Genomic DNA, 20517 nt, shown 5'->3' with positions numbered 1-20517 from the left:
AAACTCACAGACAAAGTGCATGTGGGTCAGAACCATTACAGAAAACATTCACAGCTACAAGCTGCATGTCTATCATGTGAAAGGAACCAGAATGAATTTTGAGACATGTTCAGTCACACCAAGTCCGAAAGTATAAACCATTACTATTAAGTTTAATGCAAAATTGTTATTCTCTGATTAAAAAAATACAAATGAAAACAATTATCTGTTAATATTAGGACTTTGTGTGAAAGTGTTCATAAAGCTGCACTGTTTTGTTTCAAATCTTGAGCATGATGGTAGAAAATGTGGAATATTCTAAAACACATTCTTCACCAGCAAACTGAGTGACGGACCGAGTGGATCACGGCTGAACTCTGCTTTCACCCCCACCCATGCCACAGGCTCCGCCTCTTCCAACCATGGTCAGGTATGCAGGATTCCTTGAATATTCACAGAGTGCTTGTGTAAGCTACAGCTTCCTTGTGGTGAAATGCAGTGACATTTTTTGCATGTTTTCAGGTGGTGGGGAATGTGCAAGCTCAAGCTCTGTGCTCATGGACTGCAAAGACGGACAACCATCTCAACTTCTCCAAAGATGATGTGATCACAGTTTTGGAGCAGCAGGAGAACTGGTGGCTTGGAGAACTCAATGGGGTTCAGGGGTGGTTCCCCAAAACCTATGTTACAGTGCTGAGCACCAGTGATGCACAAGCAGAGTAAATACACACACCATGCTGTGGTTTAATATCAATATAGCAATGCTGAAGTGGTTGTGACCAAAATAGATTGAGTGTGTAGCTGTGAGTGTTACATGTACTTTGTCTGTGGAAAGTGTTAATGGTGTTTTCAGACTAAAACAGATGATTCTTTGCATATTAAAACTGATGTCCTGAAGTGCAGATGTTCCTGCAAAACTGTAATTCTGACATTTTTCGTTGTTTTTCTTTCTCTGTTTGAGTTTGTCGTGATTAATTTGGCATTTAACAGCTTTGTCCTGAAACACTATTCAGTCATCTTGTTTGGTGCTTGTTTAATGTTTAACTTTTCCCCCCATAGTTCTGCTGATGGACCTGATACAACTGATGGATCCAGCTATGAAGGTAAGAAAAAACAGATTCAGTTTTTCCACCAGGAAACTGTGGAAATTCCTTGTGGGTGACCCAAACATTTATGTCCTCTATTTCTGTGTGTGTACAGTGTATTAATTTCCAGTATGTTTTGTGTTTGTTATGCCTGTGAACAAATCACAGATTTATCTCTTGACATCAGTGTTGTCCTTGTGTTCCAAGTTACCCTGAACCGTATTTGTATGTTGACCCTGTCATCAGAATATGTGGCATTGTACACTTACGAGAGCCCTGAGCCTGGAGACCTGACCTTCAGCGAGGGAGACACCATCCTGGTATCAGAGAGAGAAGGGGAGTGGTGGAGAGGCAGCATCGGAGACAGATCAGGAGTCTTCCCCTCCAATTACGTGAAGCCAAAGGAGACTGATGTAATTTTAGTTTTGTGTTAAAGGATACTGGCATTCATATATGTTGTTGGTTTGTCATAATACTTTTTTTTTTTTTTTTTGTTTTTTTTTTTCTTATTAGGCATCAAGTCTCTCTGGTAAACTTGGAACGCCTGGAAAGAAACCAGGTTAGTAATAAGAAGTTATATGACAAAATTAAATTGCAGTAATTAATTGTAGTTATTTAAACCTATGATGTGTTATTTTGTTTGTAGAAGTGGCCCAGGTGACCACTGCACACACAGCTGCAGGTGCAGAGCAGTTGAATCTAGCTCCAGGACAGCTCATTCTCATCCTCACCAAGAACCCCTCCGGCTGGTGGCTCGGGGAACTGCAGGTGAGTGAGCAGTTTATGCTTAAACACCTTAAAGGGATAGATCACCCAAAAATGAAAACTGTCGTTAATTACTCACACTCATGTTATTCCAAACCTGTAAGATCTTCATCTTTGGAACACAAATTAAGATATTTTTGTTGAAATCTGAGAGCTTTCTGACCCTGCTTAGACAGCAACACAACTACCACATTTAAGACCCAGAAAGGTAGTATGGACATCGTTAAAATAGTCCATGGGACATCAGCGGTTTAACCATAATTTAATGAACCTACAAGAATACTACTTATGCACAAAGAAAAAAAACCTGACTTGATTTAACAATTTCTTCTTTTCTGTGTCAGTCTTTGACGTGCGGTCACAAGAGTACCACAACTATTTTAACAATGTCCTTATTACCTTTGTAGGCCTTGAAGGTGGTAGTTGCGTGCTGTCAAAAAATTTTCTGATTTCCTCAAAAATACTTTAATTTGTGTTCCAAAGATAAACGAAGGCCTTACAGGTTTGGAATGATGTGAAGGTGAGTAATTATTGACAGTATTTTCATTTTTGGGTGAACTATTCCCGTTTACACCTTAAATGAGCCATTACCTCCACTTATATTAATCTAGTTACTAAAAAAATACAGTTTTAAATAATTTTACAGACTGTTCTCATGTATTTCATCATGTAGCCCAGATTATTAATAATAGGGATGTATTGGTTGTGATATATTAGTATTTATCAGTTATTAGCTTATTTTTAATGTACTGTCAGAACTTGATTATATATCTGGAATTGTACACAATAGGTTGATAGTAATTATTTTCATGTTATGGCTGATAAGCAATAGTGAACCAATTTTAACACAGTTTTGTCAAAATAAATGCGAAAAATTATAATAAAAATGTATGTATATTCTTTATTTAAGGCCCTATGAATCAGATTTATTTTTCCCAAATTCTGTTTTATTTTTTTCCGAATTCATTTATTTTTTTTTCTGTTTTCATTTTTCTGGATTCCATTTTCTTTTTCTATTTGAATTTTTGTAGACTTTAATAGTTAAATTAAAAAAATATTAATCAAAAAGCATATCTAATTTATTTAAAATAATAAAACACAATTTAACAGCAATTTATTAAGTTTAGCAAAAATTATGCTTTTATGGCCCTATGACATTCGTTTTACTTTATTTTCTCAAAATCATTTTTATTTTTACCAAATTGTGTATTTTCTGGATTAATTAAATTGTATTAATCAAAAGCATCTCTAATGAATTGGTTTTTTTTATAAAAAAGTATATTATTAATTTATTATTATTTTATTTATTTCTTTTTTTTTCAGAAATACTGTGTTAATAATAATTTAATTAGTAGTAGTAGTAGTAGTAGTAGTAGTAGTACTATCATTACATTAAGTAATGTTTCTGTCACAGTTTCTTTAGGTTAAACTGGACTTTAAGTTTCTGTTTGTATATGATATTCATAGAACTTCTAGAGATTATATTTGTGATTATGTACTTGTATTTTGAGGCAGCAGAGGCTGAAAACACAGCGAGTGTCATGCATGCTTCTGTACGTGTGTGGTAAACAAAACCGTGTGTCTGTGCTACTCATATTACATGTTTTTAGAATTTAAAATTTTAGATATCTCCAATACTATTAAAGAATACTATTCAATTATTTTCACAGATAGATGTAAGGTTTTTTTGTTTGTGTCCTCAGGCCAGGGGGAAGAAGCGTCAGAAGGGCTGGTTCCCTGCTTCACACGTAAAGCTTCTGGGCTCAAACAGTGGCAAATCTACACCTGCACCTGTGACTGGTAAGAAAACAGAACAGCTTTCCGTAGCTGATTATTTTTTTTTGTGAATCTCTCCTCATCTCTCTCTGTCTTTCCTCACTATAGTCGGTCAAGTCATCGCCATATACGACTACACAGCAGCGAATGAGGACGAGCTGAGCTTCTCGAAGAGTCAAGTTATCAACGTGCTGGACAAAAGCGATCCTGACTGGTGGAAAGGCGAACTCAATGGGGTCACGGGCTTAATTCCTACCAACTATGTGAAAATGACCACCTCTGATTCTGACCCCAGTCAGCAGTGTAAGTAGAGACCCATAAACAGACCAGTCTGTTTTGATTCTCTGTTTCTAATGTCGGTTTTTGGTTGTGTCCGCAACTATAAAATTTGCGGAGTCTTTGTTTTTTATTTGATTTCAAAAGTTAAATTTCAAATTATTTAAAGAAGAAAATGTTGCAGTTTATGCTTAAATGTGGGTGTTTGTTATATAAAATGATTTGTATTTATGACAGAGTGTGTTACAATTTCATTACATTATTATAATGACATTTATTATCAATATTTAGTGTTATTTTATGGTGCCTTATAGTTTGTTTTATTTTTGCAGTTATAATGAAAAGGGTATTTCCAATCTTTTACAGTTGTACATGTAGTATCTAACCTAATGTTACACTTTTCTTCTTTTCCATATTTAGCCACACGTTTATTTCTCACACATTCTTTTCCCCTTCGACTTTCTGTAGGGCGGTAACACCTTTCCTTTCCTTCGTCCATAAGAGACCCACTATCCCCCTCTCACAGTGGAGGTGGTCTTGCTGAAACAACCATTTACTCACCCAATCACCCTCCTGTATCATTCCTCACCAGTCTCACCAGTCTCTCATTCTTTTAAACTAAAACAAGGCTTTTTATTCAGTTAACTAGTAGTCTAGACTGATCTTAAAGAGATAGTTCACCCAAAAAATGAAAAATCCTGTCAGCATTAACACCAAGTTTCTCATGTTGAACATAAAAGAAGATATTTTGAAGACACTTGTAATCAATGGTCCCCATTGACTTCCATAGTAATGTCTTTCCCTGCTATGGAAGTTAATGGGGACCAACAACTGTTTGGTTCTTTAAAATATCTTTTTTTGTCTTCAGTAGAAGAAAGAAAATACAGGTTTGGAACAACCATTTTTGGCTGAACTATTCCCTTAACTAATTAATAGGGGGTTATTTAGTCTCTGTGGGTTTCTTTTTTTTGAATTTTTGTTTGCTTAAAGTTTCTTAAAGGTGGCAGCTTCTTTTATATGGTTATTTTGGGGCGGTTAGACTTGACAGTAAAGCTGTCGCTCCTCAGTTTGGTCATTTTAAGAGACGTTACATTTTAGCGTGAAACTGCCTCATCGCAGTCACACTAATGATACACTTTACATAAACATGCTGGCTATAACATATCTTGAAACTTAGTATTAGTCTCTGGTTATTAAAGGCACTTTGACATGTTAAAGAACAAACAACTGTCACTTTTTTGAGGCAGTTTCACCTTGAATCTTTAGATGGGTTCCATTGTTTTGCTTCCATTTATTCATATTCCGTTTGAAATCAATGTAAGAACTAAAACAAAAGACTTGTATTACTGTCTGTGGTGTGTTTGGAAACAGTTCTGCTCATGCTATTTTAAGCACAATGCTTTCGCCTTAGGAGGTATTGTTACATATTTACTGCGTTTTATGCCATGTTTGTGCATGACTCGCTTCTGTATAAACAGATTTGTTAATATTATATGGGAAACTATGCAAATAGTTGTGAAGTTGTGGACGAATGTTTGCCTTAATATCATTTTACTGGATGTTGTTAATAATCCTTCAAATATCTCAATACTTTTGATCTTGTACTTATTTGATTTGAAGAAATCTAGGCATTAAAGTCTTTTTGAAAAAAAAAAACCAAACGTCGTTCCTTTTTAATTTTTGTAGCTTAAGTAACATTCAGTGCCAAAAAGCAAAACACCACTTCCAAACATGCATTTTTAAAAATCATATTTAGATAGTAGTGTCTCATTGTACCACCTTTCATGAATTTCCGAGAGACTGTACTGATGGTATTCCTCTAGCTAATCTTCACTGCCATCTAGTTACGTTTGTCCTGCTGTTGTATTATGGGTGAAAACATAGTGAATAATCCTGCATGCCTGCAGTGTTCATCACAGTAAATGAGCACGTTTGCAAAGCACCAGCTCATAAAAATGAGCAATCATTCAGGGGGTAAACTGCTGTTTTTACGGCTCTGGGATGTGGACGATGAAGGCACCGATAAAGGCACTCCGGATGGTCAAACGGAGAGACCATCAGCAGGTAAGGATTCACGCTGAAGCGGTTTGAAGTGTCATCCACACACTGCGACTGACATTATCCTGCTTTGAGTGTGCTTGAGTGTGTTTGGATTAAGGATCTCATGGAGCCGTCAATTTGCGTGTGTTTTGTTGCGTTTGTGGGCTACAAGTGTCTGGGTGAGTTCACCTGTACCGTTTTCTTTTAGGGTGCGCTGACCAGAGCACTCTGGATTCAATGAGCCCGCAGGAGAGGAAACGGCAAGGATACATCCATGAGCTCATTGAGACAGAGGATAAATATATTGAAGACCTACAGCTGGTCCTAGAGGTACATAGTTAGTTACAGATCACCTAATTCACATTTATTTATTTAGCAGACAGTTTTATCCAAAGCAACCAAGAAAGTAGAAAAACACAAGAAATTTACAGTAAAGGTGCCAACAGTTTTGGTGGTGCTGCAAAACCAAGATGAGTAATCCAAAATGATGCTAAATTTGACATTTTGTTGTATTATATTTTGTGTTATTTATTAGGCATGTTACTAAATGGAAATGTATATTTTCGGCTGACTCATTTTATTTACATAAATGTTCTTTTAGTATTCAGTCATGAATTTTTCAAAATACAAATATTCAAGTAGTGTAGTAATATAGTATAATAATTCATAGTAGTGTAATAAAATATTACAATAATTATATAGAATTAATAAAATACTTTGTAGATTTGGAAGCTATTCCGATAATATTTCAATATAAAATATTTATTTTCTTGTCTCTCCTAAGGTCTTCTACAAGCCCATGTCTGAATCAGGTCGTCTTACTGAGGCTGAAATGAACATGATATTTGTGAACTGGAGGGAGCTTATCCAGTGCAACTCCAAAATGCTCAAGTATGTAAGGTTAACTTGGAAATGTTATCTTATATCTTTTACTAGTGTGCAGTGTATCATACATGATTTGTGTATTGTCAGGTCACTAAAAGCAAGGAAAAAGCAAGGGGGAGAGAACATGCCTGTTCACATGATTGGGGACATCCTGGCCTCTGAGCTGTCACACATGCAGGCCTACATTCGCTTCTGCAGCTGCCAGCTGAACGGTGCAACGCTGCTGCAACAGAGAACCGATCAGGAGCCAGACTTCAAAACTTTCCTTAAGGTAGCCTCACATACATCACTTAAAGGATTAGTTCACTTTCAGAATAAAAAATTCCTGATAATTTACTCACCCTTGCGTTGTTCAAGATGTTCATGTCTTTTTTTCTTCAGTTGAAAAGAAATTAAGGTTTTTGAGGAAAACATTCTAGGATTTTTCTCCATATAGTGGACTTCATTGGGGATCGACAGGTTGAAGGTTCAAATTGCAGTTTCAATGCAGCTTCAAAGGGCTCTACATGATCCCAGCTGAGGAATAAGAGGCTAATCTAGCGAAGTGATGAGTCATTTTCTAAAAAAAAATGCATAAAAATTTATATACTTTTTAAACAAAAGTCAGGGCTCCAGACTAACATTTGAGAGTTTTACAGATGGTGGCGCCAGGAGCAGATTTGGTAGCGCTGGGGGGTGTTGTGTGGAAGTATTAAAAATACAGATACTTCAATGGAGTTTCTATTTACACTAAGTGCAAATAGCCTGCCTTGTTGGCAGAGGCCATTTACACTAACTCCGCCCACCAATGTGTGACTGGGCTAGTCAACACTACAGAAGACAGCTGTCGATGATCAGTTCCAGTGGCAGAGAAGGATAAATTGCTTAGTATAAATAGCCTCTGTTGCTATTTACACTTGCAAATAGCTGCTGCCATAATTTAATCATAAAACGACTATTGTTTTGCATTAATAAGTGCAGTTACTAATAATATTACATGTTCATTTCTTGTTTATTATGTTTATACAGATTTGATAGTAAAGCACTACGCTTGAGTCTGGAAGCATACAAAATTTATTTTTATGAGCACAGTATTGTACAAAATCGAACTTTTATATGGGAAATTCATATATTCTACTCTTATTAAATGTACTGTTATTCTTCTGTAGTATTATATGGAACTGACCAACAACAATGTGATTGTCACAAATTAAAGAAAAGTTTGTTTTTCAAGGTACTCAAGGCACTTTGTGCCTTTTCTTATGTCATACACAAAAAAAAAGTATAAAACTCAGACAAAATCTGATTTCTTGATGATTTGATATGTTATAGTAGTTATTTTATAATTTCTAAATATGAAGCAAAAGGTAGAAATAAGTGAATAAGCCAATAAGTGATCCTATGCTGCCATCTACTGGTTATAATTGTGATTTGATGTATCTTTTAAATTATACATAAGCGTTTGTTTACCACAAAGTATATTTTGGTCATCCCGTTAAAAATAATATTCAAATTGGATCATTTTTTAGCTTTAAAATGCTAAAAATAGTTGCATGAAATGCTTAAAATTAATTGAAAAGTGCCTGAATTTCTCTCTCAAAAGGTTGTACAAACCCTGAAATTAATAATGTAATAACATTCGGCTATTTTTGCCACAACAGTTAGCATTACTACGTCTGGTTTTCTGACGTACGTCAGTGCTGTTTATAACGGAGAATTCTGAGCAGAATTTGAATGATTCTCACTAGATCTCGCAGCACTGTGTAGTAACAGTGACAGGAAATCAACTTCGGTTCCTGAGTAAAGCTGTTCTGATTTGTGTTGCAGTTTGAGCAGATAAACAGCCCACGCTGCGCAGCTCAAACGTGGTTTTGTTACGCTTTTGTTCCGTTTGCCGTTTGATGTTTCTCATATGCACCAGAAATAGCAGCGCTTACGAGTTTAACAATGCAGTGATTCACAAAATTTAGTTGCACCAGCATAAAAAATGGTAGCAAATGCTGTGATGCACGTCTACAACTTCACACATTACAGTACGTAATTATGTTGGAAAGGTCACGTGTGATTAGTTCTTTGTCTGTGTACTTTGGTTCAAAAAGGTAGGGTAGGACTAAAAACTCCATCTTGTTTTCTCCTCCAACTTCAAAATCGTCCGACATCATTGTTTTACCTTTGTTTTGTAAAGGGCGTTTGACTTTCTTTGTGCATTCGCTTTGTAAACACTGGGTCGGTACTTCCTCCTACGTCACACGTGACCTTTCCAACGTACATAATGCGTGAAGTCAAGATAGGGCAAGATGAGCATTTGTGGTTAAAAATAATATACATTTTTATTTTTTTAGAAAATAATCAATCGTTTCGCTAGATAAAACCCTTATTCCTAGGCTTGGATTGTGTAGCATGATTTGAAACAGCATTGAAACTGCAGTTTGGACCTTCAACCCATTTGCTCCCATTGAAGTCCACTATATGGAGAAAAATCTTGGAATGTTTTTAGGACTTAATTTAGATTATCTGTCATCGGTGTAAGACTTTGTCTTAAATATTTTCTTAGTACCAATGTTAATTTCAATATTTATTAATTTTTCTCTTCAGAAAATTGCCACAGACTACCGTTGTAAAGGAATGCCTTTGTCCAGCTTTTTACTCAAACCTATGCAAAGGATCACTCGCTACCCTCTCCATATTAAAAATGTGAGTACAGTGTAAAAATGCTTTATATTTTAAATCTGCTTAACTTTATACATCTGTTATTTTAGATATTGGTAGTTATTGCAAATGATTCGTGCATTGTTAACCAATACTTGTGTGTATTTGTGTGTCCAGATCCTGGAAAGTACTCCAGATAGTCACGTGGACTATGTTCAGCTGCTAGAGGCTTTGGAGAAGGCAGAGCTGCTGTGCTCTCAGGTGAACGAAGGCGTCAGGGAGAAGGAGAACTCTGATAGGCTGGAGTGGATCCAATCCCATGTGCAGTCTGAAGGCATCACAGAGGTAAGAAAGCACGCAGTTTAGTCATGCGACATTTGGAACGGTTTAATTACCATCTTGATTTCTGATACAAGAAGTAGCTGATGCTCAAAACATGCATTACAAGATAAACCATTATCTAGAAGGCGGCATTTATTTGAATAAAAATTAAGTAAAAATCAGTAATACTGTGAAATATTATTACAATTTTAAAAAAACCTTTTCTGTTTTAATATACTTTAAAATGTAATTTATCCCTGTGATGGCAAAGCTGAATTTTCAGCATCATTACTTCAGTCTTCAGTGTCACATGATCCTTCAGAAACCATTCTAATATGCTGATTTGCTAATCTAGAAACATTTCACATTGACAGTGTTAAAAACAATGGGGTGCTTAATATTTTGAATGGTACTGTAAAATTTAAGGGCTGATTGGCTGAAAGACTTTGGCTTGAACTTTCATATAACGCTGTGTGGTAGATTTCTTACTCTTCTATTGTGTCACTTGTCTAGAATCTGACCTTCAACTCTCTGACCAACTGCTTGGGTCCTCGTAAATTGCTGCACAGCGGAAAGGTGTTTAAGACCAAGAGCAATAAGGAGTTATACGCCTTTCTGTTCAACGACTTTCTGCTGTTCACTCAAGCTGTCAGGCAGTTCACTTCCTCAGGAACCGACAAGCTCTTTAGCCCCAAGTCCAACACCCAGTACAAGCTGTATAAGACGGTAGGGTTTGACCCCTCTTTACAGAGTAGTGTTCTTTTATGGTTAAACCTTAAACCTTATGGTTAAAATGTTTGTGTTCCCAGCCTGTGTTCCTCAATGAAGTTCTGGTGAAGCTACCATCAGATCCGTCCAGCGACGAGCCCGTCTTCCACATTTCCCACATAGATCGTGTGTACACACTGAAGACCGAGAACATAAACGAGAGGTCAGTTTCAGCGATCGCTCACTTTATCGGTCTTATCAGCAGGCCACTATTTACTGGACACATGGGAGGTTTTATGAACCGTTAAAGGAATGTTATTGCCACACTGTATGGGAAGAGAAAACGCAACTGCTTTTCATCCTGCTGAAATGCCACTGCAAGTGGAATTAACAGAATTTTTAATTCAAATTATTCTTAAAATGTTTGATTTCATCTTTTATTTGCATGTTGTAGAGAAAACAGTTTTCAAGAAATCTATATATACATGTGTCGTAAAAAAAACGTGTACAAAATGTTTAATCTCTCATACTGTTAGGACTGCATGGGTTCAGAAGATTAAGGCAGCATCAGAATCTTTTATTGAGACGGAGAAGAAGAAACGGGAAAAATCCTTTCAATGTAAGCTTTTTTTATTCTTTTTTTCTTTCTTTTGACCTCTGAATACGAGTACTCACTTAATACACAACCAAAATTTGGTAATATTTTTGTGAAATAATATTTATTAAAAAGCAGCCATTTGTTTTTTACATTGATAATTATAAGAAATGTTTCTTGAGCACTAAATCAGCATACTGGAATGATTTCTGAAGGATCATGTGACACTGAAGGCTTTTAAAAATTCAGCTTGCCATCACAGGAATAAGTTACATTTTATAATATTAAAATAGAAAGCAGTTATTTTGAATTATTACAATATTTCACAAAAGTAAATAAATGCAGCCTTGATTAAAATAAGACATTTAAAAATTCTTACTGGCCCCAAATGTATGATTGGCAGTGTATGTCATGTTCTTTAAATAAATGTAAATAATTATTACAACAGGTTGGCTGAGTTTTTTTTTGTTTTTGTTTTTTTTTTACAGCTCGGTCAATGAAAGCAAGTGGAATTGGTCGCCTGCTTGTCACCATCTTGGAGGCAACAGAGCTAAAATCCTCCAAACCAAATGGTGAGTGGTTTTAAACAAAAAATAAATATAGCTGCAAGTGGGTTCAAGCACTTACGGCATTTAACAATGTAAGGAAAAAGGCATTTCATATTATTTAGCAAGGATGTATCCACCTAAATTAGGTATTTTTACCATAGAAATTCAGTGTTTTTGAGTCCTCCTTAACCGTTACAGTGCCAGCTGTAGTTTGATCTCCTTAAAACTTTGCATACTTGTCTAGAATCACCTGTCGCTTTTACTCACCGGGTTTTGTGAAGTTTTGAGTTTTCGTCGTTTTGAGGCTTTGTAGGATTTTGGGTAAATTTGGACAGGTCCTTTTCTAAATGGCCCTGTTATAGCCTCCCAAATGGTACATTTTTTTGATAATTATTGACCTAAAGAATTCAGAGAATTGTACTGCAGTGTTTTTTTTCCAGATTGAGCAAAAAACCTTGGACTAGTTTGGTTTTTGACATCTCAATCATTTAAACAAACGATTTGATTGACAGCAGTGGTTCTAGAGGCGAAGTTGTCTCGAATGGGGAGTTCTATCGTATTATACGAATATCACGTGACATACAATCATTTATGCCCTTGAAAAAATTGCCCGATTTCTTTCAAATCTCTCCAGACCTTTGTGGCTGTGAGTTGAACAGGCCCACCGAGTCTGATTCCGATGGGCCTCCGTTAACCTTGTCTAAAAGGTGCTCAAATTTTGTCTGCCAATGGCAGCCATGGTTTTTGAGATACGCAAATGTCTTTATAGACACTTTTGGACCAAGACCGTGCACATCGATTTTCACGTTGAAAGGACAAATGGTTGCGCAGTTATAGCCATTTTGATGTTTTTTCCCCTCAGATAGCGCAACCAAGTGGCCAAGCTCTGCTATTTATTTTCTGGTGACCTCAGATTGAGCTTTTACACAAGTATTCAGAGTTTGGCGGAGATTGCTCATTTCGTTCAGGATTTATAGGCATTTTACTAAAAGTGGCCCTGCCCCTTTCAAATGTTTTGGTGTCCCTTTGTGACAGTGAGTCGAAAGTTCAACTTTTTTTGATAATCATTGATATTCGCTCTCCAGATAATCTTCCTGCACTGGTTTGGTTCCGATCGGGTGAAAAGCATAGCACTAGTTCGCAAAAGTAGGTTTTTCAAAAAAATGCAAAATACCTGAAAATTTTACTAGGCTCGCAATTAAATCTGAGGCATGCGTTTTGTCCGGCGTGAGCCAAAGATTCCAACAACATCAGACATTTAAGTCTGCTACTGACGGTTTATGAGTAATTAGCCATTTCGTACTTTTGTTGGCTGTAGCTCCCCTGTCAGGCTGGTTGGAGTGAGCAGGCAATGTGAGTACTACCATCCCTCCGAATTTCAGATCTCTATGACTTACGGTTTGATCTGCACAATCAGTTTTACAGTGGATATCACTGATGTGTGACCATTGTAACAATTACAAGCTATGGGCTTGAAACCCTAATAATAATGATTAAAAAAAATAACCAAGAACTTTAGTTAAAACTTGTGCCTTTTTTTTTTTTTTTTTTTTTTTTTTTTTAGGAAAAAGTAATCCATACTGTGAAGTGACCATGGGTTCTCAGTGTTACACTTCCCGAACCATCAATGACACCGTCAACCCCAAGTGGAACTTCAATTGTCAGTTTCACATTAAAGACCTGTATCAAGATGTCCTCTGTATTACGATTTTTGAGCGGGAGCAATTTTCACCAGATGGTGAGTATGAAAAATAGCAAGTATAATACTGTTTCTAAATTATATAAACACTTTACATTTTAGCATGCATAATTACACAATTTCCATTTGTCTTTATCCCTCTACAGCCTTCTTAGGTCGCACTGAGGTTCCTGTAGCCACTATTAAGAAAGAGCTTGAAAATAAAGGTCCGTCCACTAGGAGGCTGCTGCTTCATGAAGTTCCCACTGGAGAGGTTTGGGTTCGGCTTGACCTGCAGCTGTTTGACCACAAAGCCCCCAAATGATAAGGACAGAGAGTGTCCCTTCAAAACTGCCCTTCAAGCACAGCTTCTCACCACTAGCTTCTCAAGATTTTCGAGCCTGACCTTTGCCTTAAAATGTTTTCAACTACTGTGGAACGTACTAATGAATGTGGAACCATAAGGAAGACGAGTTAATGTTCGCAACTTTGCCAAGTTTTGATTTTTGACCAAGTGACATGGGAGAAAAAAGGGAGAATTTGGGATTTTATTTTTGTTTTATTGCTTAAATAATTTACCACTGGATGTAGAGATATCTCAGGACCTATATTTTGCTTCAAATATACTGTCTTTATTGCTGTACAGAAAGCTATATTTGTTATAACCGTAACTTGCGTAGCTCTGAAGTTGATGAAAACTTTTTGAACTTGAATATTCTCATCAGCAACACTAAACCAGGTGGTGTTGTTTTTAATTATCCGTCTGCCTTACCTGCCAGTTCTTCCATTTAACTTTACCATTATAGAATTAATTTGCACCAGCCAGTTGATGCCCTATAAAAACGGCTTGTTAGCCTTTGTAACATGGAAGGAACTTTTTTTTTTTTTTTTTTTTTTTTTTGTTGCAGAGCTTACTAGTTTTTATGTACGAAGGTACAAATGAGGTGATTAACCAGGGATGATTGGTTAAAGGTCTAATCACTGTTGATTTTGTGTGCTTGACTGAGTTTTATTTATGTTAATTTATGCGTCCTGGACTATCTGCACATTTTACGCTGCCCACTATATCTGGATTGCCAAAAAGCATTCAGATAAGGTCTTAATATTGTATATTTTTGCTGAGTTGGAGTAGTATGAACGTTTACTCAAGAGAGTTGCTGAGTTTGTCTCTTAGGTTTTATTTGTTTTAGGTTTAAATATAAATGTAATAAAGTTTGTGGAATATTCTGAAAATGTTTTTTTGTTCTGAAATTTTTTTTTTCTTTCTCTCGTTTTCGTTTTTCATTTTAGCCAAGTATTAGTTTTAAAAGAAAGGTCTAATATTGTATTGTCAGAAAGACCTTGAAGCACAAATATGCAACAGAATCAGGTGTCCGATGCAAATAAAATAAAACAAAAAGTACACTGGGTGTTTGTCTTCACTGCACACGAAATCATTTATTAACTTTAAGAGAACTAATTTTTTCTCTTATTATGCAGAGTCATACGCCCATAGTCATGAATATTAATTAGGGCCTTTGTTAATATGCATGAGTCAGGCGGTTGTCAAGGGCGACCGAACCGTCAGCGTTCAGCAACTCGTCTAATAAACGTTTTGAGCACTTCTGAGGTAATTTGTTACATATAAATATGAACCCATTTCCAAAATTATTAGAAGAATGTCTCAATGACACAAAACATGTAGAGTGCGCAGCGATATTTGTGGCGAAAACTGGCGACGTAAAGGCTGCGTCCAACTTGACAGTAAGTTTACGGCAACTCTGTGTATTGCTAACAGACAAACATGTTATTTATAGTTCTCTCTATCGATAATATCGATTATGTCCATTTAGGTGAATCAGTTTAATCTCTTCAAACAGGTCTGTCCAGAGCAAACACAGATGTTTCTAGACGCATTCAAGCAAGTGAATCTAACGAGGCAGACAGGACTCAACTTCAGGAACAAACACTACACCTGTGTGCGTGCTGACAGACACTCCATATACACAAAATGTGTAGGTAACACACTAACGTTAAATATACTGTACATGTTTAATCAGACCAGCTCAAAATACACATTTTCAAGTAAGCCAAGTCAATGTAACTTACTGTGTGTATATACTGTAACGTGTCCCTTTTCATAGTTTTCCGTTTCTGTTGCTCCCTGTGTTTTCTTGTCACATTGGCCAAGTTTTTCAATTACAAAACTGCTTCACTGCTTATCTTTTTAAAGAAAATTATATATTATATCAAATTACTAATGCTAACATTTTAACTTTTCAGTTAGACTCTCCCCTAGTAAAAAGTAATACTTTTAAAATACATTTATTTCATACTAAGTATAGTTCAAATCTAGTAACATAGGCCTATTTACTGACATATCACTCAAAACTTGATATAAAAATTATAATTAAACTTCATCTGGAGTACCTCACTGTTGGTGAGGATTGTGTGATCTCTGAATAATATTTGTCTTTAAAAGGACATTTCACCCAGTAATGAAAATTCTGTCATTAATTACTCACCCTCATGTCGTTCCAAACTCATGACCTTCGTTCATCTTTGGAACACAAATGAAGATATTTTTGATGAAATACAAGAGCTTCCTGACCCTGCATAGACAACAACGCAATGGCATGTTCAAGGCCCATTAGTTAGTCCTGAACAAAAATTTACAGATAATCTACTCACCTCGTTGTCATCCAAGTTGTTTATGTTTTTTTTTCTTCAGTCCTGTCTGTCATTACGCCTGCTGAGTTGCTCAGTGCAAATTTTCATGAAGGGGTTAAAGAGAAAGTTCACCCAAAAATGAAAATGACCATATAGTTTACTCACCCTCAAGCCATCCTAGATGTATAAGACTTTCTTCTTTCAGACTAATACAGTTGGAGCTATATTAAAAAATGTCCTGGCTCTTCCAAGCTTTATAATGACAGTGATTGGGTGTTGAGATTTTAAAGTCCAATGAATCATCCATTATAAAAAGTACTCAAAACAGCTCTGGGGAGTTAAAGGAGTAGTTAATTAGTAGTTAAACAAAAATTTACAGATAATGAACTCACCCCGTTGTCATCCAAGTTGTTTATGTCTTTCTTCAGTCTTAAAGAAACTATGTTTTTTGAGGAAAGCATTTTTAGGAATTATCTCATATAGTGGACTTCTGTGGTGCCCGTGAGTTTGAACTTCCAAAATGCAGTTTAAATCCAGCTTCAAAGGGCTCTGAATGACCCCAGCCGAGGAATAAGGGTCATATCTAGCAAAACAAGTCATTTTCTAAAAAAACTGTATAGCTCTGCGTGTACACTGTGTACCTGTTTTGTCCTTTTGACTTGGCCACGGAAGCATGGTAGCGGGCTTTGTCTTGAACACACTTCATTCCACGGAACGTTTATTCATTATTCTTGTTTATTTTGATGGATAATTTACCAACAAAAAATAAATAAAAATTTAGATACAAATTATACCAAACGAAAAAGAAGGGATTCTATGAAAAACAAAATGTATGAAGTGGTCAAAAAATTATATTCCTTTTATCTGGCGTACTGATGTTCAATTTTCCACACCCTTATGACGCTAACAGTTTTCTTTCTTAATTAACAAATTGAACTAATCCAAACACAAACATAATATATAAACCAAAATAATATAAAATAAAAACACTTTTTTAAATGGCTACAACAACTCGCATCCCATTTTCTCCTCCAACTTTAAAATCGTCCTGTACCAACCCGGTGTTTACAAAGTGAGTGTGGAAAGAAGGTCAAATGCCCTTTACCGAAAAGGTAAAACAGCAATGTAGGACAATTTTGAAGTTAGAGGAGAAATGAGATGGGAGTTTTTCAATATACCCAAACTGTCTTGAACGGGACTGCTCAGAGTACACTACTGTTCAAAATTTGGGGTTAGTAAGACTTGTAATAGTCTTTAAAGTAGTCTCTTATGCTCATCAAGGCTGCATTTATTTGATTAAAAATATAGAAAAAAAACAGTAATATTGCAAAATGTTTTTACAATATAAAATAATGTTTTTTATTTTAACATACTTTAAAATAGAATTTATTCCTGTGATGAAAAGCTGAATTTTTATCAGCTGTTACTCCAGTCTTAAGTGTCACATGATCCTTCAGAAATCATTCTAATATGCGGATTTATTATTAGAATGATCAATGTTGGATAATATCAACAGTTGTGCTGCCAAATATTTTTTGGAACCTGTAATTTTTTTTTCAGGATTCTTTCATGAATAACAAGTTTAAAAAGTACAGTGTTTATTCAAAATATAAATATTTTATAACAATGTAAATTATTTATTATTAACTGTTAATAAACTTTTAATTATTAACGTAATACATCCTTGGTGAATGAAAGTATTAATTTCTTACAAAAAAAAAAAAAGAAACAATAAAAATGTACTGACCCCAAACTTTTGAATGGTAGTGTACGTATGCGCATGGCAGAGCTAGACAAGACAAGCATTTGAGGTTTAAAAGTATATCCTTTTTTTTTTTTTTTAAATGACAGATCGTTTCACTAGATAAGACCCTTATTCCTCGGCTGGGATTGTTTAGAGCCCTTTAAAGCTGCATTTAAACGGCATTTTGGAAGTTCAAACTCGCTGCCACCATCGAAGTCCACTATATAATTCCTGAAATGTTTTCCTCAAAAAACATAATTTCTTTATGACTGAAAAAAGAAAGACATGAACATCTTGGATGACAACGGGGGTACATTAACTGTAAATTTTTGTTCTGAAAGTGAACTACTCAAGTACAAAATTAGTTGTTCCATTAGCAGACTATAAGTATACCAGTTTAGTTACTAAAAGTACAATTGCAGGGCACGTTTACTAAGTATTTGTAGTATCCACCTTTTTCTGAATGCAGAAGTCTAGCCCGACTGAAACGGTGCTTTACATTTTCATTCCCTGGTGTTTCTAGTTAAATTAAAATATTTTCAGAGCTGGTTAAATCTGCACACATTTTTATATTTAGTTATATTGAAAAAGTTTCAATTCAGTCGACCTTTTTCACCCTGTTTTAACATGGATTTCTATGGAGACTGGAACACGAAAACACCCAAATGCAAGTTATAATCCATCATGGCTCCACTCCTCGGTTACTCAGGAAAAAGGTGGATACTTAGCACGAAATAAATGTATTTCAGATACATTTAAGCAAATCCAGCGTTATGGATGGGACATATAAATGCTTAAGGAATGTATGTGTTACCAATATACTGAACCATCTGTTTATATTTTAATAAACCCTTGTCGATAGAGTCTAAACATTACAAAAATATCAGTTTATGCACGTTTTCTGTTAAAAAAAGCTAAATAATCATGCGTTATGGATGTGACAAAAAAGGAGAGACCACATACTTTTTAAAAACGCACAAACCAGACGCAGTAATACCCAACAAATAGAGAAGCGATGGCTCTTCCGCAGAGCATATAATTGTTACTTTATTTTAAATTTGATGTGTCTTTTTATAAGGAATATGTACTGTTATGGATGTGACAAGCCTGAAAATAGCACTTACCAGACTATGGAAAATCATGCACTAAAATAAAAAAAAATGCTTTAAAAAATTTGAGAGACCTCACATGGATATTTGAACCACCAAATGCTAACATCAGTGCTATCAGTATAGTAAAAACCTTTGGTAAAAACTGACCTTTGACCTTTGCATTGAATTAGCCTAATGTTATTTACTATTATTTTTAGTGTATATATACAGGTTCTGGACAGCAACAATTTTTTACTTTAAAAATTTTTTACTTTAAAGCAAACATTTTTTTACTTTAAAACCTTCAAATGAAACGTAAAAATAACTTTTATTAAAAAATTAAAAGAATGTCTATATAAATTGCATATTTTTAATAACTTTCAGACAAAAAAAAATAAAGTGCATCAAATCATTGACCCATAAGAAAAGTTGCAAATGTAAACACATGATCACTATTTCATCACATCGTCACATCGGAATTAATTCAGTGATATTTCTTGTTTAGGAAGGACATGGCCTGATATTGGTGAGAACTGCATTTTATGTGATTGTCGCCACATACTCACAGAGCATGTATCCCAGTATCTGTGTGGAAGCAGTTGAGAAACTAGGTGGGCTAAAATTTTTGCCAAAAGTTTTTTAAAATGAATCTTTCTGCTCTAGTTTAACTATTTTTTGTTTGTATTTTAGCTGAGTATCTACGTGAAAAGGGAAAATGAAGCTTGAAGAGCTAAAGAGGTGAAGAAGCTATTCAGTGTGATTTTTAATACTACTGATAAGAAACTATGAACTGTACTCAATCTGCTTAGCTACAGGAACACCAAGGTAGGTTGTTGCAGTACAGTTCAGACAAACAAGGAAGCATGTTTTTGGATTCATGTAATGGGATTTTAATTTACATACTGAGATTTGGCATCTTAAAATATACACACAACTGTAGTTTTTTACATCTCAACACTGAACAAGACACACAAACTCAACTGCCACAACTTAGGCAACAAGATCTTTCACAGAAAGAATATAAAACTTCATAGAGACTGCCAACAAAACAAAAGCTATTGCAACTGAATGTTATTGGTGTTACTATTCATATGAACAGAAAACATGTTACACAGTCTTAATTATTCAGCTTTTTTGTTTAGAATAAAAAATCTCAATGAGGATGTTAAGTATTTTAAGACAGGTAGAAAGAGCAGAAACAATCTACGATGTTTGACCTGATCATTCACAGTGTTGAAGTTTGTAGCAGTCATTTGTCATTGTAATAAATTTGTATCACCAACTGAGCCAATTAGAAATCAGAAATCAGTACAAATTGCATTTTCACGTTGCACACATCTATATTATATACTCTATATTTTGTTTGAAGGACAATAACATGGTTCACATTAAAATACACAGTTCTTTCAAATCAGTCCTTAAAGCACCTTAATCATTCATGCATCACATCAGTGCTTATTGAATGTGCTCCTTAATAACCATGGAAAACACAGACTTAAGAATACTTGAGAGCCTGTCCATTTACGTATCACACAAAAACCTTATTCATTACTAGAGACATATATTTCATTATACAGTGCTTTCATAATACACATTCCATTTCATCCTTTAATAAGACAGAAATAATACACACAATTGGGTAGAGGTGTTGGTGTTGGTAGAATATAAAGATAATTAAAAAAATTAAATTAAATTAAGATAATAGGATGCACCATGAATTAGGAGATTTTATATTCTTAATTACTAAAA

General features: G+C 35.2%; 2 protein-coding genes across 6 annotated transcripts in view; both read left to right on the top strand.

Annotated features, from left to right (window-relative positions):
* itsn2b (intersectin 2b) overlaps nucleotides 1-14188 on the top strand; it is a 35920-nt gene extending 21732 nt beyond the window's left edge. The window contains exons 21-39 of one of the 4 annotated variants that reach the window (XM_051134001.1): nucleotides 319-409; nucleotides 502-698; nucleotides 1039-1082; nucleotides 1311-1477; nucleotides 1578-1623; nucleotides 1711-1832; nucleotides 3533-3629; nucleotides 3714-3908; nucleotides 6130-6251; nucleotides 6706-6812; nucleotides 6894-7077; nucleotides 9381-9479; nucleotides 9612-9779; nucleotides 10269-10481; nucleotides 10565-10686; nucleotides 11000-11082; nucleotides 11547-11630; nucleotides 13171-13344; nucleotides 13452-14188. In XM_051134001.1, the coding sequence (XP_050989958.1) occupies nucleotides 319-409; nucleotides 502-698; nucleotides 1039-1082; nucleotides 1311-1477; nucleotides 1578-1623; nucleotides 1711-1832; nucleotides 3533-3629; nucleotides 3714-3908; nucleotides 6130-6251; nucleotides 6706-6812; nucleotides 6894-7077; nucleotides 9381-9479; nucleotides 9612-9779; nucleotides 10269-10481; nucleotides 10565-10686; nucleotides 11000-11082; nucleotides 11547-11630; nucleotides 13171-13344; nucleotides 13452-13609 (2473 nt within the window). In that variant the 3' untranslated portion in view covers nucleotides 13610-14188. Of the gene's footprint in view, nucleotides 1-318; nucleotides 410-501; nucleotides 699-1038; nucleotides 1083-1310; nucleotides 1478-1577; nucleotides 1624-1710; nucleotides 1833-3532; nucleotides 3630-3713; nucleotides 3909-6129; nucleotides 6252-6705; nucleotides 6813-6893; nucleotides 7078-9380; nucleotides 9480-9611; nucleotides 9780-10268; nucleotides 10482-10564; nucleotides 10687-10999; nucleotides 11083-11546; nucleotides 11631-12924; nucleotides 12961-13170; nucleotides 13345-13451 lie in introns of those variants that run through there. The other 3 variants (XM_051134004.1, XM_051134005.1, XM_051134003.1) reach the window with 3 other exon arrangements.
* A 559-nt stretch (nucleotides 14189-14747) lies between these two features.
* pfn4 (profilin family member 4) lies at nucleotides 14748-20145 on the top strand. Of its 2 annotated transcripts, none has more exons than XM_051134009.1 (4): nucleotides 14748-15027; nucleotides 15144-15242; nucleotides 19274-19379; nucleotides 19459-20145. In XM_051134009.1, the coding sequence occupies exons 1-4, from the start codon at nucleotides 14914-14916 to the stop codon at nucleotides 19485-19487; spliced, it is 348 nt and encodes a 115-aa protein (XP_050989966.1). In that variant the 5' UTR covers nucleotides 14748-14913; the 3' UTR covers nucleotides 19488-20145. The 2 variants fall into 2 exon arrangements, with proteins under 2 accessions (XP_050989966.1, XP_050989965.1); XM_051134008.1 differs by having other exon boundaries at nucleotides 15144-15278.
* The last annotated feature ends 372 nt before the right edge of the window (nucleotides 20146-20517 follow it).

This window comes from Labeo rohita, chromosome 17 (genome assembly GCF_022985175.1).
Source record: "Labeo rohita strain BAU-BD-2019 chromosome 17, IGBB_LRoh.1.0, whole genome shotgun sequence".
Lineage (NCBI taxonomy): Eukaryota > Metazoa > Chordata > Actinopteri > Cypriniformes > Cyprinidae > Labeo > Labeo rohita.
Note: the sequence above shows the minus strand (reverse complement) of the source record. Positions and strands in the feature narration are given on the sequence as shown.

Bases quoted from the DNA above. Each gene is read 5' to 3' on its own strand.
- pfn4 (XM_051134008.1), top strand. From the start codon at position 14,914: ATGAACCCATTTCCAAAATTATTAGAAGAATGTCTCAATGACACAAAA. The intron at 15,028-15,143 runs GTAAGTTTACGG...CTCTTCAAACAG, and splicing joins AGGCTGCGTCCAACTTGACA to GTCTGTCCAGAGCAAACACA. The intron at 19,380-19,458 runs GTGGGCTAAAAT...TTTGTATTTTAG, and splicing joins GGAAGCAGTTGAGAAACTAG to CTGAGTATCTACGTGAAAAG.